The 27158-nt window shown below is 37.9% G+C and overlaps 1 protein-coding gene and 1 pseudogene across 13 annotated transcripts in view; both read right to left on the reverse strand.

Moving 5' to 3' along the window:
• DOP1A (DOP1 leucine zipper like protein A) overlaps positions 1-27158 on the reverse strand; it is a 105861-nt gene that overhangs the window by 2864 nt on the left and 75839 nt on the right. For 4 of the 13 annotated variants that reach the window (XM_004773614.3, XM_013046363.2, XM_013046361.2 and 1 more), the window contains 17 exons: positions 26173-26298; positions 21310-21444; positions 19187-19242; positions 17938-18042; positions 14410-14476; positions 14092-14236; positions 13839-13918; positions 12847-12956; positions 12424-12573; positions 12225-12286; positions 10269-10421; positions 8962-9098; positions 8083-8138; positions 6827-6991; positions 3681-3810; positions 2779-2838; positions 333-939 (listed from right to left, as the gene is read on the reverse strand). In XM_004773614.3, the coding sequence (XP_004773671.1) occupies positions 634-939; positions 2779-2838; positions 3681-3810; positions 6827-6991; positions 8083-8138; positions 8962-9098; positions 10269-10421; positions 12225-12286; positions 12424-12573; positions 12847-12956; positions 13839-13918; positions 14092-14236; positions 14410-14476; positions 17938-18042; positions 19187-19242; positions 21310-21444; positions 26173-26298 (2043 nt within the window). In that variant the 3' untranslated portion in view covers positions 333-633. Of the gene's footprint in view, positions 1-67; positions 940-2778; positions 2839-3680; positions 3811-6826; positions 6992-8082; positions 8139-8961; positions 9099-10268; positions 10422-12224; positions 12287-12423; positions 12574-12846; positions 12957-13838; positions 13919-14091; positions 14237-14409; positions 14477-17937; positions 18043-19186; positions 19243-21309; positions 21445-26172; positions 26299-27158 lie in introns of those variants that run through there. The other 9 variants (XM_004773617.3, XM_045075884.1, XM_004773616.3 and 6 more) reach the window with 5 other exon arrangements.
• Positions 17007-17919, reverse strand: LOC101693918 (annotated as a pseudogene).

Raw genomic sequence — 27158 nt, forward strand, 5'->3', positions numbered from 1 at the left:
GGTGGAGAAGACTTAACACAACCAGTTCTTCCACAGCAAAATTTAGGATGATTCTTAAATGACTTACCTCTTTGAGGAGCATCACCAGGAGTTCCAAGGTGTGAGATGGAGACTGTGCGTCTCTACTCTGCACGGAGGTTGAAGTACTGGTGCTACATTTGGGAGGATGCAAGGCCTGGGCTCCGGTTATGCTTTACTCCGCTTAATGAAGGTATGTGGGAGAAAACGGTCATACATGACCATGCCTCTCACAGAGAAGTGACACCATTCGGATACTAGAATGTGGTCAAGAACCGAAAGAAGATCCCAACAAATCTAAATTGAACAAAGCCTGACCAATAGCAAAATATGTGCAGTGTGTATTTTGCAGGTTTAAGACAATTCAGGACAGTAAAACAGTGGACTATAGATGTATATATAGATCTCTCTCAGGCACCATAATCAATATGAGCCAACAATATTTAAACTTGATTCAGGCCACATTCAGACATTTGCTTGTATTTACAAATATTTAAATTAAATACAACCTGAAATGTTTTGTTACATACAAAAAAAGAAACTATACAACTCAGAGCAATGTTTGTTTTAAATAATTACATTTACATATAGTTAAATGGAACCACTTGTAGTGCTTCAAGTTTTTATCACCCCTTCCAGGAAATCTTTTTCTACCATCTCTTCTATTTTTTGCCTGGCTTTGCTGGAAAATGGTTTGTGGTTTTCCAGTTTAATGTCCTTGTTAGGGAAGGTGTTTGAGTAGAGGATGGGGCTCCCTGAGTGGCCTGCACATCGGCTGGTGACTTTGCTGTTGAAGACTTGACTGAGCACGTTGAAGAATGGCAGGAGCTGCTCGATACTGCGCACGGCGCAGATGGTGAGCAGCAGGCGTCCCGGCTCCCAACCCAATGTTCTCCCTGAGTTGTCTTCCTCCGGATTTTTCTGTAGAAGACACGGGGGATGGTAATTAACGGATGAGTACAGTCCACGAGAACATTTCAAAGGTATAAACACCAGCAATGGTTAACAAATGCAAACGATCACACTAAGTCTCCATTCCAGACTTGATTAGACTCTTGCTTCTAACTGAAGCCTCTTTGTGCCAGTTACGAAGTGTGGACAGAAGAGTCCCAACACTGCAGGCCCATTTTCCAACTGGAGTGCATGAGCACACTTCGTTAGCAGAATTCGTTTTTTGAGAGGGAGAGTCAAAAATTAACAGTTTATGTTGTGCTTTGCATATACTCAAAAAGCTCCCAGATTCTGGACTCCCACGCAGGTGACCCAGGAGAAGAGAAGAAGGTTAGGAAGAGACAGCAGTCTTCTCCATGTCACCACTCGTAAATCAGGTAGGTAGTTCCCTTTTAGCCAAATGGCTTATACTTGCCACAACAGGGTGGCAGGCTTCAAAGTGATCAACTCAGTATGAGAGAAAGTAAAGGAACACTCGGAGACGCACTGCCATCTGCTTCACTGTGTTAAACAACATGGGGAGGAAAGCTGGACCTGGCGTCAAAGCAATAGGGTTGGTGTTACGGCGCTGCCTTTTACTCACTGAGGGACATCCTTGGGTAAGATACAGAAAGGTTCCTCATTTTAAAAAGTGGGGAAGTATAGTCTATCCAGCAGAGAAGTCAAATAAGAACGTAGGTGAAAACTCTGTCAACTAAATGTCAATGCAATTAAAATATCTTGTGTACCAAGAGGCTGATTTAAGAAGCCAACCAGATTATACAAAGATGTAGACCTCAGTCTATCTAGGGAAAGTTCTGAGAGAGTTGGAGATGTCTGAGTTAGGGCAGAACCACAGATATAAAAACACAGAGTGGAGAGAATGAAGATAGACATGGACTGGATAGAAAATGGGGGAAAAATCACCAAGGGGGACTTAAAAAGCAGAACTACAATCTGTCCTATTGGTTAACAAATGGATTTTGCCTTCTCAGACCAGATGCTGCTGAGAAACTTTTAAACTGTTAAACTTAAAAACTGTTAATTTTTAATAACACTAGTTTCTTAGTAGAGAGAGCAGATGCAAAATCCAGCTTTTTTCTTACGTGTGATCACAAGCTGTGTTTGCTAACTTAAAAATGAAATCCTGAGAAAGGAAGACAGACTGAAGTTATAATAGGAGCAAACAAAAAAAGATCACCCAGTTCTCTATAGCCAGAAAAAAAAAGAAAAAACAGCAATTATTTAACCTCCAGTCTAAAATATAGGATATAGAAAACCTCTTCCTTTTGCTTAACTAGAACACTGGCTTTAATGAGTGTCCCAGACTGACTTTCTCATCACTGGCAACCATTGGGTGGTGGACCATACCACCTTTCCAGTCCCCTAAGTCAAACTGCAATCCAACAGTAATTAAAAAGTAAATAGACATGAATTTATCCTGAGGGAAAAGGCATGCTTGAACCCTCTATACAACTAGTTTTCAAATGTAACTGAGGTGTAATCTTTTGTTTATATTCCTGCCAAGATGTACCTGTAAGAGAGGGACTTTTACTACTAAGCTCTTGACCCATAACAAGTGCCCTTGTTTTGGTGTTCTCTTCATCAGAACTACACTTCCTCAATAATAAATAAAATTAAAAAGTCAGACATGTTTCCATAAAAATGATTTCTCCTTTCACTTCACCAGTCTACGCTTGAAGACAAACTTCCTTCCTCTTTACCTCTCTTGTACTTGTTGAGATCCAGACCTGGGTTTGTGTCTCAATATTTGGTCCAGATGTGGCAACTTTTGCTGCCACATCACAAGCATCAAAAAGCCACCCTCACCTGATGCTTGGCCATCTCCAATCCCTCCAAAATCACTGTCTTAAAGTCCTCCTCCTTGTCCTGTGGAAGGAAAGAGGAGAACTCAGAGCCTTTGTTCCAATGACAAGTATGCTTGGCCATGAAGACCTTGTTTAAAGTGTAGAAAATGCTCTCTAATCTAATCCCTTAGATACAGAAGGTGGTCTTACAGATACGGTCAATACTTATGAGATGCAGGGATGATCAAGTGCATGTGCCTGGGGTCATACATATCATCACTTGGCTTTTGGATTTGTCACCATGATTATTTTTTTTTAACCTTTTTAACCTTAACAAAGTGAGAAATCCCCAAGTCCTAGCCTTAAACTCTGGCTCCAACTTTCACCTTCATCTCTGCCCTTTCACTTAGTTCCTAAAGAAACAACTTGATTTGAAAATCAAGTTCCTTAGATCCTTCAAACACAACCTCCTCTTTAATCACTTTCCTCCATCCCATTGTTTGTGGAGTGTGATTTAGTTCAGGGGTAGCTGCCTGATTAGGGGACCCCCAGAAGACTGGGAAATTTCTGAGCACTCAAAGCACATACTGCAAACCCACATCATCCCCAAACTTTATTTTTTTCAAAAAATGTAAAAAAAAAATTTTGTTTTCTGTCAGTAATCTCTATATCCAACATGGGCTTTCCAAGATCAAAGGTCGGATGCTCGACCAGCTGAGTCAGCCAGGTGTCCCTGAAAAATTTTTAATGTCTGAAAAAGACAAAAGGTTTGGAACAAAGGCTCACTGGTGAGTGTGCCAAATTCATCATTTTTGGGGGCAAAGATCTCTAATTAGCCTGATGCATACTGAAAGACACATGGTACAGAAGACATGATATAAATACATTTTATAGTTCTAACTACATTGAAAAAGAATACAATACCTTTGCCCTTTTCCGAAGAAGTTTTGCTAGTCGAACTACATAAGGTTTAAATTCTCGTTGGTGTATGCCCTGCCTTCTGACTTCTAAACCGGAGTCATCCGAGGCTTCTGGAATAAAGGCCCATCGGTACCTATGAACAGAAGAACATCAACACTGCTAAGACAAGGTGTGCCACGTAAGACAAGGCCACATAAGTATACTGGAAAAGTCACGGCCCCACCACCCAAACAGATTCTGGTGGCAGCTGTGCTGCTTGCAGCCCTGTCAGCTAGGACAGAATTCTTTGCCAGACCCTTTCCCTTCACTATTAAATAAAGATACTGCTACCTACTGCATAGGGTGCTAGAGGGTAAAGTGTTCATTTTTTTTTTTTTTTTCATGATCACAAAGCAAGTAACTGAAATGATTCCATCATTTGTTAATGGCAAAATCTCTACCATGTGCTTGGCCAGATGATCCCACACACACAAAGGGGCAAAGAACTACAAAAATTATGTAGGATTTCTTTCATACCTCCCTTGTATTTTTGTTTTTATTTTTGTCTTCAGTAAGTAAATATCTGATTATGGGAAAAGTCAAACAGTATAAAAGGATACACTAAAGAAAAGTAGTCTGTCTCCCACCACAGGGTCCACCAATACCCCCAGTTTCCCGTGTATCCATCCAGAGTTCATGCATGACAGAGCACATCTGCACACAACCAACCTCCTCCTTTTAATAAAAAAGCCTCACTGCTGCTTGTTCTGATTTAATTCGATATCTTAGAGATAATGTCCCATAAAACCCCATTCTCTTTAACAACTACACAGTACTCTGGTGTTGGAATGAACTGATTAACCAGTCTCCTAGATTGCCCCATTTCTTGCTATTAAAAATAATGCCACAGTGGCAACCCGTACATAATGCTGATTTTTGTACACATCTGACAGTATAGTGATAGGAGAAGTCCTTGGAAATAGAATTCGTGGCTTAAGGAGATGGTGTATTTTGAGTTCTGGTAACTCTAACTTCCTTGGGGAACAACTGGACAATATCTGTGTATTCTTGCAACTAGAATAATGCTTCTATTAAGGTTAAAAAGAAATATACTTTTAGATCTTTATCATTATGATGGTTATTTGTAAGTGGAATGTCTCTTATGAATATGGCTTTTTCAGTGCTTATGGGCCATTTCGTTTCTGAACTATTAACTGTCAATGGCTCATTTTCCTACTGGGTCATTGATATTTTTACATTGTAAGGAAGTTCACAAATATGTTACTCCAACTCATTGCTAACTTTTCCACTTTATGGTAGTTTTTGGTCACACAGAGACTTTTTAAGATTTTTTTTGTGGTTATCAAGTATCTTTAACTTTTGAAATACATATGTTTAGAAAGGTGTTACTCTTTCAGGATCAAATTCTCCATGTCATCTACTACTTTATAGATTTGTTAAAAATAGTAGTTTAAAAAAGATTAGTAGTTTTTAGTATTAGAGCCTATTTCATCCCCTTTCTAGTAAAGTTGTCCTGACAAGTAGGATGAACTCATTTTGGTTCTCATCACAGAAACCAAAAAGTTAATACCATGAGCATACTGCTTAATGTTCTTCCTAGAGCACCAAAGACTAAACTTTCTATCATATATATGTATATGGTGAGTGGGTAACTGAGCCACCCTTAAAAAGTATATATACATATATAATTTTACTTATTTGAGAGAGAGAGGAGAAGAGGGAGAAGCAGACTCCCCACCAAGCAGGGAGGACCCTAAGATCATGACCCGAGCATAAGGCAGATGCTTAACCTACTGAAACACCCAGGTGCCAGGTTGGTATTACTTTTGTGACAGTAAGGTTCCTAATTAATTCTGACCACTTTCTGACAATTCTGCTTAGGATTTCTTTTTGAATTTCTTCAGGAGTAACATCAGTATCAGTATAACAGGTATGTGACTCCTCAAATTTATTAAGAAGTGATGTTACTCTTCAGGAGTAACATCAGTATAACAGGTATGTGACTTCTCAAATTTATTAAAATTTATTAAGAAAGATAGCTTTCAAATGGAAGAAAAAAAGGAACTAGAATTAATCTAAAAAGAATTTCTACCATTAAATTTAATAAAAAGTAAAAAAAAAAAAATTTAATAAAAAGTAAGCCTATGAAACAGCACTTTTAGAGAATTAAGCATGTCCAGTATAGAAAGCAGATTCTGGTAGTTTACTCTTTATCCTACTACTGCTACTCCATTCCAGAAGAATAATAAAACACATTATATATAAAAACATATTTGATCATATGGATCAATTCTCAAGTTAGCTACATTTGATAAAACAATCTTACTTACCTTGCCTATTTAAAAATTTAAATACGAAAAGCCATAAGGAAATATTTTTGAACACTTATGGGAATTTACTTGTATTAAGTTTCTCCCCAGTCCCCTCTGCCATCATCTCTCCAGTTCAGTTAACTATCATCTGAAATGAAAGCTGCCTTGATTCCAGGCTTGCCCATCTCCAGTCCTGTGTCCAAACTACGCAGCCGAAGTAAAATTCCTAAAATGCAAGCCTGGTAACATCACTTCATCCCTTATGATGATTCAGTGGGTTTCCACTGTCCTTAGTTTAAAGTCTAATGCTCTGATACAGCTCCCAAGGCCTTTCATCGTTCAGCCCCTTTCCAGCCTCTTCTCATAACATTCTGCTCCCATGACACTGATCCCTCAGCATGTCACACAAACCGGGTCCATGGTCCATTCCAATCCCCCAGACTCCACGTGTGTCCCCTTGCTCTTCACCACATTCAGTATAAATCTGTATTCGGGGCCTCAAGCTAGGAGGGGGTCTCAGCTGTGTGACCTCAACAGCCTCCTGCACGTCCGCTATCAGAACAGCCAGGACGTGTTCAACTGTCTGTCCCCTACACTGGACCGGAAGCTGCTGAGTCACATATGCCATCCCCTCACATAAGGCGGGTACTCAATTTGTCAACTAAATGCTGTTAGTTTATTCACAGGAACCATTTACTTCCAGTAACTGCACCTCCCCATTCTAGTAAAAATTATATTTCAACTTATACAAAAAACTTTTAAATTGGTCCTAGATGTCAGTCACCAAAGCAAATGCATTTTCAACAATATCCATTTAATATCTTTGTTTTTACTTACATCTGAAACTGAGGAAGATTTTCAGAGGGCAATGCCAGAGCCAAATCCAAAAATTTGCAAGCAGACAGATAGAGGTTTAACCACCGCTGGCTGTTATATGAAGTAGAAAAGCCATTACCTCCTGTGTAGGTTGTCTCCAGACCAGCCACAGAGGGGCCTGAAGTCCTGTAAGCAGGAGACAGTGCTGTCAGCAGCTGTACCCAGTTCCTAAGAGGTAATTCCCAAAGTGCCAGCTAATATTTTTTACTCCAGTATGTGTACTAGTAACTGCTGAGCAAGGTCATGACTAAGTTCGCTTTGCTGTTTTCAAATAAAAAGTCCTCCCCCGCCCCCCTTTTTTTCTTTTAAATGTGGGGAAGAGGGAAAGAGTAGAGAAAGGGTGTGTGTGTGTGTGTGTGTGTGTGTGTGTGTGTATGTGTGTATCTCAAGCAGGCTCTGTGCCCAGTGCAGACCCTGCGGCAGGGCACCAACTCATGACTTGAGATCAATGACCTAAGCTGATATCAAGAATTGGGGGCTTAACTGAGCCACCCTTAAAAAGTTCACTTATGTTGATAATGTAAAAATAGTACAGAGTAACTTAAGTTACACTCAAGAAATATAAAAATACAAGTGTAAAGCCAAGAGACCTCCCTATTACTCGATGTGTCTCTGCAAAGATTGTGGGGGGAGGTCTTTCTATAAAAGCAGTTATTAGGAGAGGGGAATGCTTTTTTTTTAAATAAACCTAGCACTGTAGAATAAAATATATTTAAGACACATGGTGTTAAAGGAACTTTTCAATTTATAAACTTATTTATACAAAAATTCCTATATAAATAAAAATTTATATTCAGTCATATTAGTATACTGCCTGAACTAAAAGAATAAAAGTGTAGTGCACAAAGATCATTCTGAAAATCAGGACATATGGATACTTTAGTTAGAGGTTACCTGCCATGATAGGTTTTGCTGATGTTTCAGGGACAACATGTGACCTACCAAAACCAACACAGCTGGAGTAACTGAAATAATATTGCTTTAAACTAAATCTGACTGGAAGACAAAGGCCATGAAGTCTAAAATGGTTAAGGAATAAACGATACTATATTATACCCAAATATGGTCATTTAGGTAATAACAGACTATTACATAAACTAACGAATATATAAAGTATTCATATAAAACACTATCTATACTGTTCTAGTTGTAATATTCTGGATGACTTTAGGATACTGAACACTGACAAGAACATATGGAAATGTATTACATCTTACCGTGAAATATCTTCATCAGCAGTGAGTTCCTGCTCCATCAGTAAAAATACCTGTACCTGAAGACCGTGAAATTCATGTTATATGTTTTATTTAAACTTGATATTTAATGCTTCTTACAAGTTCTCCTTATGCTATGTTTTCATTGACCCAAAAATAAATTTCAGAATTCAATCAAATTAAACCATGCTTAGTTTCTGAAAGTTAAACTGCACAGTTAGCACAGGGCCTTCCTAATGACCAAGCTGGGATGAAGCCAGGCTTTTATTTGATGATGATGCAACACAGTTACAGTTATTTTAAAAATATATTAAAGCCAATGTCTTCATTAAGAGATTATAAACGCTTAGGTTTTCGGAGTTACAGATTCACTTCCCTTTCTTTACTCTTGTCCTTTTCCGGAGCTCCCCAAATCATTCAGATAAGGACGATGCTATGACCCAGGGAGGAGAAGGGATGGGTGTAGTGGGGACTTAGGAAGCCGACTGTTTGGGAGATTATAAAATCTGTAAAAGTCTCTGTAAAGGAAGCTTAGCTTCGGTAAGTGCTGCCCTTCCAGAGTGAGCACGAGCCTCACAGCTGTTAACTCAGCGAAGCCATCTCTCAGCCCTCCAGACGGACTGCTACAGCCGGAGACCAGGCCTGGCAGCCATGACCAAGTCAGAAATTTGGTGTGGAAGGGAATACACGAAACCAGCTCAGAGGAAGTAACGATGGGACATTTCTGTGTGGAGATGGAATCTGACTAGTTTTGCCATTTTCAACAAGTTTAATGAGAGTTCAGTTCTTTTTTCTAAGATTAGTTTTTATCCAGTAAGCATGTGGATGCTAATCACACTTTTATAATTTAGGTGGATAACCTGATGATTAAAATGAACTCACAAGTTCTGTAATCATGGTAGGCCAGAGTGAGGTAAGATGTTGTGGAGACATTCTTAAAAGTAACACTCTGAAAAACAGGAACACTTGCGAGTGAAGAGTTGGCACCTGGGGCAAACGGAGACTCTCAACCAATCTCTCTGAAAGAAATGCAGTATATTTTCAATGCATCAATAATGAACATCATTTTCATGTAAACTTTTCCATATAAGCTAACCTACTACCTCTCAAACTATCTGATGAAGGACCGATTTAAAAAAGTAAATTTCCAAACCGCTGCAGATTACTTTCATAAAATATTATAAAAATGAATTACTAGGAAAAAAATCAAAAGATATAAAATGCAAATGCCATTTTCTTAATAGATTCAACAGATTCTGTCAAATTTTGTAAGTAAGTTTAAAATGCTTACTCTAAATTTCTGTACTTAATCACGGATGGCATAACAGCCTGGTGCCGGTCCACACAGCACACTTTTGAGTAGCACTAATTTAGTCAGCTTTAAAAATAAAGTCACAGGACATAAAAAATAAAAAATTATATTAAAAAAAAAATAAAGTCACAGGACAAATAGTGTGTAGTGTTGTATACCTGATGCTAGTAGAAAAGGTTAGGAAAGAAGGAGCCACTTATCTTCTGAGAGAAATGATCTCACTAAAGAGATGACAAATGACCCTTCCTGCCTAGTTCCCAATGGTGGCTTCTGAAGCTGGTGGCTGCCTAAGTACACTGATTTGGATATGGAACAGTTCTGCCCTAGGCCAAGTTCATCCCTGCAGAGTGATGATGAGCACATGGCTATTCTTCAGGACACAGAGGGCCACGAAGCCCATTTGGTAAAGCTTATCAAAAACTTTATGCAATTCCCCCATCCAAGCGACAGCTCTCCAAATGTTACTTTTGGCCAAAATGTCTTGACTCTGCCCGTATTTTAGTTCTCCTTAAAAATATACCACCTCTTATTCACAATAAGAAAATCCCACTAATATGTTTGCCGGCAGCAACGCAGTCTTGTATCTCACCCTTAAACATGAATTCTTTAGGAAAGTTGAATCAAACAATATAAATAGAGACCATATTTAGGCAAGTCCTCCAAATTCAGTGCTTGATTTTTTTTTTTTTTTTAAATATGCTGGTGATGGTCATTTTTGTTGATTCCACGGAACAGATTTCTGTTGCTCGAACATTCTCCATTCACCTACACTTGGTATATTTCACCCCAACTGACACCCTAGGGAAAGTATTCCCTAAGTAACAACAACAAAAAAACATAGTTTGGAAGACAGAGAAAATAGCTTTTCACTATTTACCTTGTATATCTGGAAGATATTTCTGGTACTGGTCGATTTCACTGCTAAAAATAGCAAATGCTAATCTTTTGAGAAGCATGGCTCTCTGCTCTAGCTCCACATCTCGGTTTGCAAAGAGATTAAGGGAACTGCTCTGAGCCACAGCTACCCGAGCTGAAAGAAGAATGCAAGTGAGAGAGGTTCTGATACACTTGTGTGGTCATCTGAAAAAAAGATTATTCTGGGTTTTTTTTTTTTTTCAAAATGGGTGGACCCCCTGTGACTTCCAAGGTTGGGAGGAGCTTGGGGTAGAGGAGTCCCGGCTCTCTGGGGCAGAAGGGCTGGCAAACAGACCCAGCACCCAGAAGCCAGGAGAGCAAGGGGGAGCCATTGTGAACGTGGAGAGAAGACGATTTAGAAAATTCGGAACACCAACAACAAACACCATTTATAAAACCCTTTCACATTTCATGCCATCTGCCTAACACCTCATTGCTTTAAAAATAGTATCTGGCCTGGCCTTTGAACTTTTGTTCCCTGTGCGTGGAATACTTTGTCCCTAGGCCTTCCCAGGGTTGGAGTCTTCAGTTTCACCTCACACGTGAGCTCTTTAGGTATGAGTTAAAATCTGTTCTTTCACCCTACTTCCTTCACAACTACTGACTCCCTGAAATCATCTTATTTATTTGATTAAGGTTAGCATAATGGCCTTGCCTATTTTTGTCTGCTGAACAGATGAATTTGAACCTTAAAACAACCTGTGATGCTCAGAGGGGAGAAAATATGCTGCCCTTTTTCCAGAAGGGAAACTACAGCTTGTGTTCAAGAATTTACACGAAATCATCAGACTCATCCAGCTTTACTGCTATTTAAGGTCATCAGTTTAGTAACTTTAAACTTAAAAAAAAAAAAAACCACAACAAAAAAAAACCCCAACCAAACAAAAAAACAAACCCAGGGGACCTGGCTGGCTCAGTTGAGGAGCATGCAACTCCTGATCTCAGGATGGTGAGTTCAAGCCCCATGCTGGATGTGGAGATTGCTTTAGATAAATAAATAAAATTAAAACAAAACTAAACAAGAAAACTCCTCTTTCAGATGAAATACTATAGGAATCGTACTATATAAAAGCAATCAAGACAGAGTAGAAGTGAGGTAGAGAGTAATTCTGGTATTCTTGGCCCTTCTCTTTCTTCCTTCAGAGATAAAGAGAGCCCCAGGATTTGGAGTGACTTGTCTGACAGGCTCAATCCAACTGCCAAGCTTTCCCTGCCTCCCCACCTATCGGTCTTCTGTTCATTTAATAATTTCTTATTGAGTGTTTATAATGTGCCAAGTGCTGTGCCATGTGCTGGGGAAACAATTTAGACACAAATTAGACAAAAAAGCTCTACTTACTACTTATCACCTTTTTGTCCTCTTTACATTTTTTTAATGATTTTTTTTTTTTAAGATTTTATTTATTTGACAGAGAGAGACACAGCGGGAGAGGGAACACAAGCAGAGGGAGCAGGAGAGGGAGAAGCAGGCTTCCCACTGAGCAGGGAGACGGATGTGGGGCTCAATCCCAGGATTCTGAGATCATAACCTGAGCTGAAGATGCTTAACGACTGAGCCACCCAAGCACCCCTAAAATATTTTATTTATTTGAGAGAGTGAGTGAGAGAGAGCACGTGCAGGAGTGGGGGGAGGGGCAGAGGGAGAGGGAGAAGCAACTGGGCAGGAAGCAGGACTCTGGACTCTGGGATCAATCTCAGGACCCTGTGATCATGACCTGAGCTGAAGTCAGACACTTAACTGACTGAGCCACCAAGGCATCCTGTCCTCTTTAAATTTCAACATTCCATCCCTATAGGATACTAAGTATAACTTGACAAAGAGCTAATTCAGTAATTGCTAGAGAAGAACAAGGTAAACATTAAGCATGGGTCATGATCAGGAAATACAATGCTTAGGTGGTCATCCCATAATACTCACTCATCAAATCTCTAAATGTTGTTTTATCATGTGTCATCAGATTGTCCATAATTGCTCTCCAACTGAAAGAAACAAAGATTATGATATGTAATTAAGATTTCTGTTGTTACTATTAAAAATAGTGTTCTGCTTGGCAGGAGAGTCGTTGATTTCAGTGAGATGCATTATCACACTGAATAAAAGCAAGACAACGACTTACTGATTAACACAAGAGGCATCCATCTGAAAGAAACTGGGATCCATAAAGAGGTCAAAGGCTTCTTTTTTCCAAGCTCTCCGTGTGTACTGATACCCGCTAAGACTGCTAAGCAGCTGGACACAGGCTCGGTAACTAGGGGCATTATGTGCACTAGGAGGAAGGAGAACCAGAACCACTTTAACCTATACGGTCTAACTTGAATCATATGATTCATAAATGTTCACATTCACCTAAAATGATGATATGAAACAAAGTTGATATATGATATGAATGATAGGAAACCATAAAAGAAATAATTTTTTTTAAATCATTACAATTCAAAGCAAAAATAATGTTATTTTGTGGTAATTCCAAAACGGCAAAAAGGGAACACAATATGTTTCTAATAGGCTTTGAATGAAGAAATCTACTTTCAAACAGTACCTGTGATTTCGGAGGTAGGGCACAACATAATGCATAATATTTACAAGTAAAGGAATAACCCGTTCCTTTTCATCACTATAGAAAACCATATCCAAAAGATGGGCCAAAACCTAAAAAACATAAGAAATGAAGTATAATCTAGCAGCTAAAACTGACAGCATTTGGAGGTGGGGTTCAGTTTGTAAGAATACCTAGAATACCTTAAAATTAGAAAAATCTAAAATCAGATCTCAGTAGGCCATTTTTATATGAATGACTTCTACCACTCTTTTTTTTTCCCCACTATAAATACATGATAGGAATATGAGCAAATTTTTACTATTTCCAACTGAGACAGGGAAGTATAGAAAAAGAGAGATCAAGAATCTTCTAATATGACAGTGAGTAAACAGTGAATTAAAGACTAGACACGCAGTATTCTCTTTTTCTGACTCAGTTAATCTAATGGCTTGAAATAAACTAACCGAATGAACTGAGCTGTTTAAGTCCCAACTCTATCAATTAATAATTCTTTGGCCTTAGTCATATTGTTCTAATCTTTGTGAGGCTTGGTACCCACATCTGAAAGGGGAAACAAAAGTGACCTACAAGGCTATATAACAGGAAATTAAAAAAAGAGCATGTTAGAGGATAGATAGATCTAAAAATGTTTGCTAAACTATAAAGTATTTCACTGGCAAGCATCATTATAATACCTCGAACCTTTCTGATTATACTGTGATACAAAACCACTTTTCTTTTTAAAAATCATACTTAAAAAATCATGTTTAAGAAATAGTGCATGGGAAAAGAAGTAGTATCTAAAGCTATCACTAATACTTAACAAAATAAATAGCCTTAATACAAAGTCAAAGCTTTATTTATTCTATATAGTGATCTCTAGAAGTACAAAATGGTTTTTCAAATTAAAAACTCCTCCGTAAGAATTACTGCTCATACCGAATTGTGACATTGTTTACTTGGAAGTTCATGTGGAAAAACTTGGTATTTACCTCAGAAAGTAAGGTCAATGCATGGACACTATATACAGAAGGAGTTATGTTCGAGGTTTCCATTGCAGGTGATAACATATCTAAATAAGAGAAAAGACATGTAAAGATACAGTTAGGCCTTTTCCCAGTGGAAAATAGCTACCTGCTAACATGAGAAAAGGGATGATTTTTACGGTGCTTACAGTGCTAGTTGCAATGATTTCATAGCAAACAGGAGCCTACAAATAGAAACCTCAATGTTTGACATCAATACCTTCAACATCAGATTCCAAATTGGTTCCATCCACCATTATTTTGGGAGAAGGCTTAACTTCAAGATTTCGTCGCAGCCATGTTGTCTGTTCCAAAGAAGAACCAGCAATGGCACCGATTGCATCCACTATTTTATGAGTCACATCCTAAAGAAACAAGGTAAACAAATCAGTCCATGTCTATATGTGCATGTGCATGGGTGCACACACACACACACGTGTGGGAAACTTCAGAGATGATCTTATCTGACCTTATCTTTCTGGAGTTGAGGGCACTGACACAGAGTTTTGGCAGCAGTCCTCAATTCAGAATGCCTTACCTGAAGGTCTCTTTGGTCTTTTTTATTTTCCAGACTAGGGTTTTTCATAATAAACTCATTCAGAACCCTAAAAGGGCCAAAAAGAAAAAAAAACAAAACAGGAAATATCAGGATAAAGGAAATGATACAATCTGATTTCTCCCAGTGACCAAGAGGCCTTGTGGCTTTAAATTCTATCTATGTGTTTAATGAAAGTATGAGTATCCTAGGACTCTGTTGAAAGGAATAAACATATGCACAAAAACACATATACAAGGAGGTTTATGACTGCATTTCTTGTAAAAGCACCAAATTGGAAAGAACCCCAAAGTACAGCAACAACAGAGAATTTGTAGCATATTCGTATAGTGAAATACTGAAAGTAATGAGAATAAATGAAGCTTAATAAATTAAAACTCTGTGAAATTACATGGATGACTCTTAAAAACATATGTTGTATGAAAGAAGCAAACACAAAATAAAATATTTTTATATACTTTCAGTTTAAAAAAAAGGGCAAAATTTATCTGCGGTGTTAGATAATGGTTATCTTTTGGGAGAAGGAAAAGGACAGTAATTGGGAGGGGACCTGAGGAGACATATGGTGTTTTATTTCTGAATTTAGACTTGAATATATAATTGATGTGTTCACTCTAACTTGAGGGGTAGTGTATAATTATTTGTATATTTTTCTGTTTGTTTTTATATATCAACAAAAAGTAAAACAAACAAACAAAAACCCCTATAAAAATAGGGTTTTTTTTAAACTGTAACAGAAATGGCTTCTTACCCTTTATGTGTATGATAGATTAAAAATACTTCATGAGTGAAAAAAAAAATTCTACTTCTATTGATTGTTAAAATTCCACTCAATATTTACTCTGACAGTTATCTTTTATTAAGATTAATTATATGCATAATTATTTCCAAACTAACATGTGAGGCTATATTGAAAAGCAACCTTCACATAAATTTCTATTCTGTAATTAAGAATTTTTGGAGTATCAGTGGAATGGCAGGTAATAAAGAAACACACGAGAAATTTAAAAAGGGAATTAAGTTTCTAGACTGAGATGTCCTAAGTTTTTTTAAACTTTTAAACTTTTTACCTAAACAATCTGAGTATACAAACTTGAGAAGGAGGTAGGATCCTTTATTTTTTGAGAAATGAGAAAGGATGAAAAAGCAGATGAGGAGACAGTCTCCTATGTGGAAGCTACAGGTCACAATAAATAGCTTTAATTTCTAATGAAATTAGGCAGCAGAGTTATTTGCTGATAACTCAAAGAACTGTACATATATTCCCTCTTTGAGCCTTAAAACATCTTAGATAGGTAGGGAACTCTGGTAGGTAGGGCAGGTACCATTATTTTTGCTTGACAGATGGGAAAATAGCCTTAGAGAGATTTACTGAGGTACCCAAGTTCACAGGGATGAGGGCTGGAACTAGAGATTAGAAAAGAATTAGAAACCTTCATGAGTACGTTGTGTGATTTCTGGGATTTACACTGGTCTTCTCAATCATTAAAACTCATACACAGCTGTTATCTTAACTTTTGATCCAGGAATTGCAGACACTGAGTCTGCTGCTCTTTTCATTACATCTTCGATGTCTAAAACTCCTTCAGCTCTTTGATTTAGATAATTTTCAAAACAGATAGTGTGAGGTGCTGGGAAGCATCACGATCCCTGAATTCTTGGGCAGGGTCTCTGGCTCACTTTGGCTGGGCTGGGACCTCAGTGTTAGTCAGCCTCCTCAGCCTGACCTGCTCTCACTAAGCTCTCACTACGATTCTTCTACCTCCTCTCTGCTTCCTGGTGCAAGACTACAGTTACCAGAAAACTTGAGGCCATCTCACTGAAGAATCTTCACATTCCTTCTCCACTTCAAAATTGGTTGCCAAACCAGAACTGCTAGCTCCCATAAGGAAAATATTAAGGGTTAAATCTAAGTTTGGGTATAGAGGATCACATATCTACACATATAAAATCCCCATCAGAACTACAGAAATCAACCTAAAGGTCAAAGTTCTTTGGATTTGGTTGAATTTATATCCATTCAACATGAGAACAGGTTGACTTTCACTGGCCATTAAAGACTTCACTGGACTGTCTGAGGTAATGTAAAAAGGTGGCGGAAATTTTACTCTAGTTTCTTTCCATCCGCCATTATATCTTAAGCAGTCCTTTTCAATCTTTAGTGTGTTTTCACTCAAATCACTTGGGGATCTTCTAGAAAGCAGATTCTAATTGGGTGGTCTGGGGTAAAGCCTGTTTATGTTCAGGGCCCTGAACTCAAATGACTCTCCTCTATGAAGTTCCCCATCAGCCATCCTACTCACTATGACAATTGTATGTTAGTAAAATTTACATTTAGTATATTTACATTTTGTATAAACACACATTATTTCCTCCCTACATCCCTCCACCCCTTTTTTTTTTCAAGCCTCATACCATACATCTAGTTCTATACCTTGAGAAATCCATGAGAAGACAGAGAGATCATGTGGTCATCCAAAATAACACAAGATAATATGTTAATTTGTTAATAACAATACTAATTAATAAAAATAAACAAACAATCTATTATTCAGTGATTAGGACAGTAAACATTATTCTTTTCCTCAAAATAGTACTTTTTTTTTTTTTTGTGCTGTATGACCTTTAATTAGGTATAAAGACTTCCAATCACGTCACCTAGGGACCATCTACCCGCTGCTCTGTTTGGCCGCCAGTCTCTTGTCTCTCTCTTCAGCAATGGTGAGGCGGATACCCTTTCCACGGGGAAGAGAAATCCATGGTTTGTTGCCTTTGCCAATAACAAAAATGTTGGAGAGTCAGGTGGCAAAACTGTTGCCATTGGCGTCTTTCACGTGAACCACATCAAACGAACCAGGGTGTCTCTCTCTGTTGGTGATCACACCAATTCTTCCCAGGTTAGCACCCCCAGTCACCATACACAGATTACCAGTGTCAAACTTGATGAAATCAGTAATCTTTCCAGTTTCCAAATCAATCTGAATGGTGTCATTGACCTTGATGAGGGGATCAGGATAGCGGATGGTGCGAGCATCGTGAGTCACCAGATGGGGGATGCCTTTTGTCCCCACAAAGATCTTTCTCACTTTGCACAACTTGTACTTGGCCTCCTCGAGTGTAATCCAAAGAACAGCAAAGCGACCCTTGGCATCATAGATCAGACGGAAATTCTCTCCGGTCTTGTCAATGCTGATGACATCCATAAAACCAGCAGAGTATGTTATATCAGTTCGGACCTTGCCATCAATCTTAATAAAACGCTGCATACAGATCTTCTTTACTTCATCTCCTGTTAGGGCATACTTAAGTCTGTTCCTTAAGAAAATGATGAGAGGGAGACACTCTCTCAGCTTATGGGGACCAGTAGATGGGCGAGGAGCGAACACACCAGTCAGTTTATCCAGCATCCAATGCTTTGGAGCTGCTACACGCTTCAGATGTTTCTTGGGACCACGAGCCATGGCTGCGCTAGGAACCCTCAAAATAGTACTTTTAAGTGAAATTGCTTACCCAAGTATAAGAAACTGTCCTGGGGCTGGAAGACTCAGTTGTATAGAGTCTTTCAGAAGTATCAACAGTGATGCCCAGCTATCCACTAAATTGGGCACTGGAATTCTGCAAGATAAATGTAGTTGTGTTTATATAGATAGAGGCACAGTAAAATTTAAATTTTCTTTATCTTTTCCCACAGCCTTTAACACATATTTCTACTAGTTTCTCTGAAACATTCCCTAAATTTGTATAGACAACGATAGAACAAAACTCCTAAAAGCTCTGTTTTCTATTAATATTATATAAAAAGAAACCCAATGTATTTAGAATATCCAATGTGACTTATCAGTATAGAAATTTTGCTAGAGAAATCCCAGTTTTAATGGACTTTAAGAGGTAAAATACAATTGCAGTAAGTCTCAATTTAATTATGGATACCATAGTCATTTGCTCTCAGTCCTAGTCTACTAGTATTAACTCTATTTCCTTCACCTATGAGTCTTTAACTCATCAAAGGGAGAGTTATCAATCTGTCCTGAACACAGGTCTCACATCTAGAGAAATTAAAATGATCTCTGTTTCAATCTGGCCTTCACCCTAACACCCCTATGTATCTAAGTTCAGACATTAAGTAGTCCTACTCCTAATGCTCTAAATCCCCAAATCAGTATAAAATCAGTATTAAATATGCTACCTAACCTAACTTTATAAAGGTTAGTTAAAGATCACAAATTGATGCCTCATTTGGTGATTAAAATGCAGCTGCCCTATAAGGGAGGATTAGGATTCCAGTCTTCAGTAAGAAGTTGATCACAACTGAGGGGTCAGCTAAACACAAAACTGGAATACCAGAATAAGTGGCTGTTTCATCATCATTTCTAACATAAAAAAAAAAAAAATCAGATTAGATTACCACATGTTCACCTATATGAAAATAATACCGGATTTGGTGGCAACAGGCATGGGTTCTAGAGCTGGATTCAGCATTTCATTTATATTTAAATGATTTTCTTACAATTCATTGTTTCAGTAGCCACTTAATCTCCAATACACTTAGTTCTTTAGGTTTGCAGGATCTGTGTGGCTGGTTCATTAACATACCCATTGACAATATAAATACATCCACAGACAATGTTTCTAGCATTTGTTCTTCTAGTTTTAAAAGGAAAAATTAGCAACTTCTTGAAAGGATTCAGGTGCTTTTTTCCTCTATTCCCTTTTACACATGACCAATGTAGTAAGGAGAGATCTACATCAGTTATCTTACCTTTGAATATAAGCATAGAAAAACTGAAGCATGCAGACTTCCAAAGAAAGATGTTTCTATAAACAAACAAACAAATAAAAGAATTCAATTTTACACTGAAGAAAAACGCTGCCTTTGCTTTTTTATCCTTGCAACACCTCTGTACTTTAATGTCAATTTTTATTTTTATTTTATTTTTTTTTAAAGATTTTATTTATTTATTTGACAGACAGAGATCACAAGTAGGCCGAGAGGCAGGCAGAGAGAAAGAGAGGAGGAAGCAGGCTCCCTGCTGAGCAGAGAGCCTGATGTGGGGCTCGATCTCAGGACCCTGGGATCATGACCTGAGCCGAAGGCAGAGGCTTTAACCCATTGAGCCACCCAGGCGCCCCTTTAATGTCAATTTTTAATATAAAACACTAAAAGGAAACAAAACCACTAATTTATCATAAAAAATAAAGCCACTCAAATGCTTTCTTTTAGTAGAAAAAAACTCAACCCGAGAGCTGTTTAAAAATTTGAAAATGGATATTAGAAATCAAAAGGTTCTCAATCCCCACTCACAATACATCAAAAATCGATACTCCAGCCATTATTTTTAAATGATCCATTTACTCTGCAAGCACCGACATCAGTTTATTTTAATCAGCTTATACTTGGTTGGTGCTAGCATAATTGGGTTGAAGATTTTTACGAAATCTGAATCTAAAACTGTTTTACTACAAACTCCTGTGAAATTAGTGTAGTTTGTTCAAATTTGAGACCAACTTCTAAAAGTCTCCTAAAGTAGTCTTTAACTAGCATAGTGCCAAATGTAACATATAATAAAAAAGGAAACAGTTGCCGTAGAAATCAGTAACAGGCAAGGAAATGATACTGATGTCCACTGACATTTACCACTTTGTTCCTTTTTAGTACCAAGTGTTCCCTTGAAGTTTCCCCCTTATCACACACACAGAAAAATGCAGTATCTAATGGATTCAGAATTTAGATGCAGAGCAAGGAGGCAGCCTTTGGAGGGCGTGGTGGTGGAATCTGCTCTTATTTTCATATCCTTCATGCCTAGAGTCCAATGTTTGGCACAAGCAGATGCTCAAAATATTATGCTGAATTGAGCTTTTACATGCCAATTTAAAATCCTATTGCAAATGCCCCAGAGCTGATGTTAGAATAGTTAGCATGTTAGAAGTTAATATGGGTATTAGCTATTCACACACATAAGTATTCTCTTCCCATTGGCAATTCAAGAAAAAGATAAAATTAAAAAAATTTTTCAGATTTGTGTAACAATTCTGTTTAGGATATGATTAGGTTTATTTTGGCTAGGCTTAAACTCTAATGTTTGCAGGCTGTAAATATTTTCTCAGAAAATATGATCTGGGACAAAATGCAAAAGAAAGTAGAGAAGTTCCTAATTTTACTCATTTGCAGACATTTGTATCTGCCTAATTAGAGACAATGCGCTGTGAGTGCAGACTCTATTATTCATTTTCTGTAGCCCTTGCAAAGCATAGGTGTGTATGTGGTCAAAAAATGACTCTGACTAGAACTAAGGTTATGGCCAAACATTTGATATTCATCCCAAAGAGAAAGCAATGAAGAAGCTATTAAAAAAAAAAGTAGTAAGGCAACAATTGAGGTCACCTGACCTTGTGATCTGGCTTATGTGTTCCCCCTTAAATGACCAGAAAAACCACCCCTACGAATTCAGTTATACAAATCTGAATTGCCTTAGAGGTTTACATAAGAGAGCTAACCTCACCAGCTACAGGGATGATGACAACAGCAGTCCCTGCAGGTGCTGATAAATTTTTTTTTTAAAAGATTTTATTTATTGATTTGACAGAGATCACAAGTAGGCAGAGAGGTAGGCGGAGAGAGAGTGGGGAAGCAGGCTCCCTGTCGAACAGAGAGCCTGATGTGGGGCTCTATACCAGAACCCCGAGATCATGACCTGAGCCGAAGGCAGAGGCTTAACCCACTGAGTCACCCAGGTGCCCTTGACAAATGTTTTGATTATGAGGTCAACATGATTTCCTCTCCCCAATCTGTGAAAGGACATTACTGCACAAAAAAATACCTTACCTACCAGCATAATTTCTGAAAGAGAATTGTCAATAAAGGCAAAGAAAAGCTCTTCTTACCTTGTCCTTGGCTATGGCCGGGGGCTGCTTTAAAACTTCTTTCACAGTCTGCATAACGGTTTCTGCTCTCATGACACTGATGGAGCGAACCAGTTCTACTAGTAAAAGCTGTTCTTCACTGGCTGCAGGAATGACCTGGATAAACACAACATTGTATTTCTGTATGTAGGGGGGTACATAAGTCTTTTAACAGAAGTCACAGAATTAAGAGACTATTTCATGGGCTTTTTTTTTTTTAAAGATTTTATTTATTTACTTGAGAGAGAGACAGTGAGAGAGAGCATGAACCAGGAGAAGGTCAGAGAGAGAAGCAGACTCCCCATGGAGCTGGGAGTCCGATGCAGGACTCGATCCCGGGACTCCAGGATCATGACCTGAGCCGAAGGCAGTCGTTCAACCAACTGAGCCACCCAGGCATCCCTCATGGGCTCTTTTTAATATAAGACTTTGCAAGTCTCTGGACTATCTTAGGTAAAAATGAATAAATAGGGTGCCTGGGTGGCTCAGTGGGTTAAAGCCTCTGCTTTCAGCTCAGGTCATGGTCTCAGGGTCCTGGGATTGAGCCCCGCATCGGGCTTTCTGCTCAGCAGGGAGCCTGCTTCCTCCTCTCTCTCTCTGCCTACTTGTGATCTGTCAAATAAATAAATAAATAAAAATCTTAAAAAAATGAATAAATAAGTAAGTATATATATATATATACATATATATATATATATATATATATGTTTACCAATACAATGCATATACAACATTTCAAAAAATCAAATAGGGTAATAATAAGCCTTACAAGAAAAGATAGCAGTGTCCTATCCTCTATCTCACATCCGAAAGCAACCCTGCTCAACTCTTAGCTCTCTTCTATTATTTGAGTAATATACATAGCTATTTTTTCCTATTTCATGACTTTTTTTTTTAAAGATTTTATTTATTTATTTGATAGAGATGACAAATAGGCAGAGAAGCAGACAGAGAGAGAGGGGGAGGCAGGCTCCCTGCTGAGCAGAGAGCCCCATGTGGGGCTTGATTCCAGGACCTTGAGATCATGACCTGAGCCGAAGGCAGAGGCTTTAACCCACTGAGCCACCCAGGAACCCCTCATGACTTTTATTTTAAATTTCCTACTGACTTCCCACCTCAGAAGACAAAAATTTAGCTCCCTTACACTTTTCCCCTAACCTCCCCACATAGATATAATTTTATTTAAATCAATATCTAATATTCATATAACTATTTACGGTTGTACTGTGTATTATACTGTCATTACATTTCTTTTACTTTTTGTTTTTCCGAGTTATACATAGCTTTATGTATTTTTTCCATCTCTATCACAAATTCATCCCCAAATACTCCAACTGCAAACCTCTCATTACATATTCAAATATATTAGGTAATTAATCTTCTACCTTTTCCTCCTGCTTTTTTTTTTTTCCCTTGAGACATCTGTTAGAGGTCTTTCTGCTCTACCCTGGGCTTACTAAAAAGTAACATCTTGATATCTTTTCTGTGACCATCAGCCTAGAGATTCCCATTCCTTGTCTTCTGTGTCCAAACCCCTAATCTTTGGATCCCATGTCTTCTTCCTTCTTAGTTTATTCCTCCTCTCATGGAGATGCATCTTCTAGTGGCTGAGAAAGGGTGAACTGTTGGTAATGCCTTTTTAGAAGTTAGATATTGCATGGTTCAAAACGCCTTGAGTGACAGTTTGACTGGATATAGCATTACAGGTTGAAACTTATTTTCCCATCACAATTTCTAGCACTGCTTTCGATAAGTCTTATCATTAGTCCACTGAATAGGAACAGTATTTTCTCTCAGGAAGATTTTCAGATCTTTGATCTCCAGCATTCTGAAACTGCATGCTGATATTTGTGTAGCTCTCTTTTCATAGTGTCTGTGGAAACTCATTTCCTTCATTTCTGGATAATTTTCTTGTACTATTTCGTTAATATTTTTTCCCTTCATTTCTTCTTTCTTTGTACAAAAAAGATTGACCCTCCAGTATTGCTCTCCTAATTTTCTGATCTCCTTTCCCCTACTTCCCATTTCTCTAAGTTTTTATTTCTGGTATTTATCTACTTTCTCTTCTGACATTTGTACTGATTTAGTTTGGTTTCTGCTATAAAAAAATTTTATATCCAAGAAAAATTTTAATTTTTGCTAAGGTCTTTCTTAGAATCTTCTTACATCATGGATGCAATACAGCTTCACCTCTTGGAAATGCATTACTGTTATTACTTACATATTATTCTGTTACCTGCATTGTTTCTTTTGACTTTATCTAGTTGTTTTGGTGACTGTCAATCAATAGTAGAGGGTTTCTTCATGTGGTTGGTAATCCTTGGCTTTTTATTCATATTTAAATGTCAGGAATAATAATATGGCTAATATTTACAGGGTGCTTATTAAGTGCCAGGTGTTGTGTGAGAATTAGAATTCTTCTAATTCTCACAACCCCAGGAAGTAGTATTTCTACCCTAGGGTCAGAGAGTTAGTCAGTAAAGTAATGATTTGAAACCCAGGGAGCTGGTTTCAAAGTCTGTGCTCTTAACAACTCTGCTATTAATTACCTTTGGAAAAGAAATTAAAAAGTGATGAGAAGTCAAGCATTTGTGTGCAAGACTGGCGGGTAGGGAGGCCTCCCTGTCTCGTGACTGCAGCCTAGTGTTTTGTTAGCAGCCTCAAAAACTTTAGTAGCTATAGGTCTTTTTTTTCTTGATCAGGTCATTTTCCCAGCAGCCAGTCCTCAAATTCCTACGGGCCATACAGCTTCCAGTATGGTCAACTCTATGGTCAACTAATCTCCGACAAAGCAGGAAAGAATGTCCAATGGAAAAAAGACAGCCTCTTTAATAAATGGTGTTGGGAAAATTGGACAGCCACATGCAGAAAAATGAAATGGGACCATTTCCTTACACCACACACAAAAATAGACTCAAAATGGATGAAGGACCTCAATGTGAGAAAGGAATCCATCAAAATCCTTGAAGAGAACACAGGCAGCAACCTCTTCGACCTCAGCCGCAGCAACATCTTCCTAGAAACATCGCCCAAGGCAAGGGAAGCAAGGGCAAAAATGAACTATTGGGATTTCATCAAGATCAAATCTTTTGCACAGCAAAGGAAACAGTTAACAAAATCAAAAGACAACTGACAGAATGGGAGAAGATATTTGCAAATGACATATCAGATAAAAGACTAGTGTCCAAAATATATAAAGAACTTAGCAAACTCGACACCCAAAGAACAAATAATCCAATCAAGAAATGGGCAGAGGACATGAACAGACATTTCAGCGAAGAAGACATCCAGATGGCCAACAGACACATGAAAAAGTGCTCCATATCACTCGGCATCAGGGAAATACAAATCAAAACCACAATGAGATATCACCTCACACCAGTCAGAATGGCTAAAATCAACAAGTCAGGAAATGACAGATGCTGGTGAGGATGCGGAGAGAGGGGAACCCTCCTACACTGTTGGTGGGAATGCAAGCTGGTGCAACCTCTCTGGAAAACAGCATGGAGGTTCCTCAAAATGTTGAAAATAGAACTGCCCTATGACCCAGCAATTGCACTACTGGGTATTTACCCTAAAGATACAAACGTAGTGATCCAAAGGGGTATGTGCACCCGAATGCTTATAGTAGCAATGTCCACAATAGCCAAACTATGGAAAGAACCTAGATGTCCATCAACAGATGAATGGATAAAGAAGATGTGGTATATATACACAATAGAATACTATGCAGCCATCAAAAGAAATAAAATCTTGCCATTTGCGACAACATGGATGGAACTAGAGCGTATCATGCTTAGTGAAATAAGTCAAGCAGAGAAAGACAACTATCATATGATCTCCCTGAGCGTATCATGCTTAGTGAAATAAGTCAAGCAGAGAAAGACAACTATCATATGATCTCCCTGATATGAAATAAGTCAAGCAGAGAAAGACAACTATCATATGATGCAACATGGGGGGTTCAGAGGGTAGGAGAAGAATAAATGAAAGAAGATGGGATTGGGAGGGAGACAAACCATAAGTGACTCTTAATCTCACAAAACAAACTGAGGGTTGCTGGGGGGAGGGGGGTTGGGAGAAGGGGGGTGGGGTTATGGACATTGGGGAGGGTATGTGCTTTGGTGAGTGCTGTGAAGTGTGTAAACCTGGCGATTCAAAGACCTGTACCCCTGGGGATAAAAATCTATGTTTATAAAAAATTAAAAAATTAAATTAAAAAAAAAAGAAAAGAAAATACTTAAGCTATTGTGTCTTAATGAAAATCGAGTCAAGCGGCGCCTGGATGGCTCAGTGGGTTAAGGCCTCTGCCTTCGGCTCAGGTCATGATCTCAGGGTCCTGGGATCAAGCCCTCCATCGGGCTCTCTGCTCCATGGGGAGCCTGCTTCCCCCCCAACCCTCTCTGCCTACTTGTGATCTGTGTCTGTCAAATAAATAAATAAAATCTTTAAAAAAAATGAAAAAAATGAAAATCTAGTCAAGATGAAAACTCTCCATATCCTTGCTTTGTGTCCTGAATAACTAATATTAAAAAAAAAATACTCTGTACCATGTTAACGTTCCTACTTCAAATATAGTTAATATCATACTAATTTCTTATTTTTTTGCATAAAATGATGCTTTTCATGCTTATTTAAGACATTTGGGCAATAAATACACCATTACCTAAGTTTAACATTATCTAAGTTTATACATTTTCCATCCACCTGTAAAAAAACTATTGCTTTTCTATTTCCCATCCCATTCCAGCCCCACTATAACTGAAGGAGAGTTGAAAATTCGCATGTACTCACCAAATGCTTATCAAATGAAACAACAAAAGTACCAAATGGTTAAACATATACCTTGGTCCTGGTGGTGGTTTTGTTCTGTCTTCTTTCATTCCATACAAATGCAATAGCAGCCATAAAGTGAACACCATGATTCATTGAAATGGGGCCCAATAATTCAAGGATCTGTTGTCTCAAGTTCTAAAACAATTGAAATAAACCACAAGTGATAAAAATTATGAAACAATAATAAATAGACTGTACTTTTGGTTTTTGGGTTTTTTGGGAAATATTATATAGTGCTTTCATGTTTTGCCACCTAAGTAATAGTAGAAGAAGTGTTAAGGGAGGCAATCACGGTTCTTTTAACTAGGAAAGAAAAAAAAAAACCTATAAAACAACAACTGTCAACCAGCCAATTGCAAGATTCTGTATAACACAGCAGGAAAACAGCATATATGAAGTCCAATTGCATTAGTAGATTGCTTTAAAAAGGAATATTTAAGTGAAATTATACAAAGGAAAAGCATAGTTTAATCTAAACATAAGTACTTAAATAAAATTTTGGAACAGTTTCCAACCTTCCTCTTACCCCAATTTCAGTTGTGCTCCCATTACTCCCAGATCTAGGGAGTCAGGTCTAAGAGTAAGATTAAGGTAACTGAGGAGCTATCAATTCAACAACTTGATGTTGTATAACATGCTTTCAGATAGAATTTTCCTCTAAAGTAGAAAATTTGGAAGATGTCAGAGTGTAAGAAAAAAATTTAAACACTCAACCATTAATCACATTATGCCAATATAATCACTATTAACCACATTAATTTCTTTTTCTGAATATAATTTTTTTAGAATTATAAATACAACACTGTTCAATTATGTAATGTCCTTGTTTCACTAAAGTTTTACACATTTTCCATCCACTAAGATTTCTTCAAAACCATTATTAGTAGCTATGTAATATAACATTAAAAGTATAATTTAACCATTTCCACATTTACTGTTTAGGGGCTCTCTTTTTGCCACTACACAAGGCTATAATGATAGGTATGTATCTCTGT

The sequence above is a fragment of the Mustela putorius genome, unplaced genomic scaffold (genome assembly GCF_011764305.1).
Source record: "Mustela putorius furo isolate JIRA1106 unplaced genomic scaffold, ASM1176430v1.1 tig00000166_pilon_pilon_pilon, whole genome shotgun sequence".
Taxonomy (NCBI): Eukaryota; Metazoa; Chordata; class Mammalia; order Carnivora; family Mustelidae; genus Mustela; species Mustela putorius.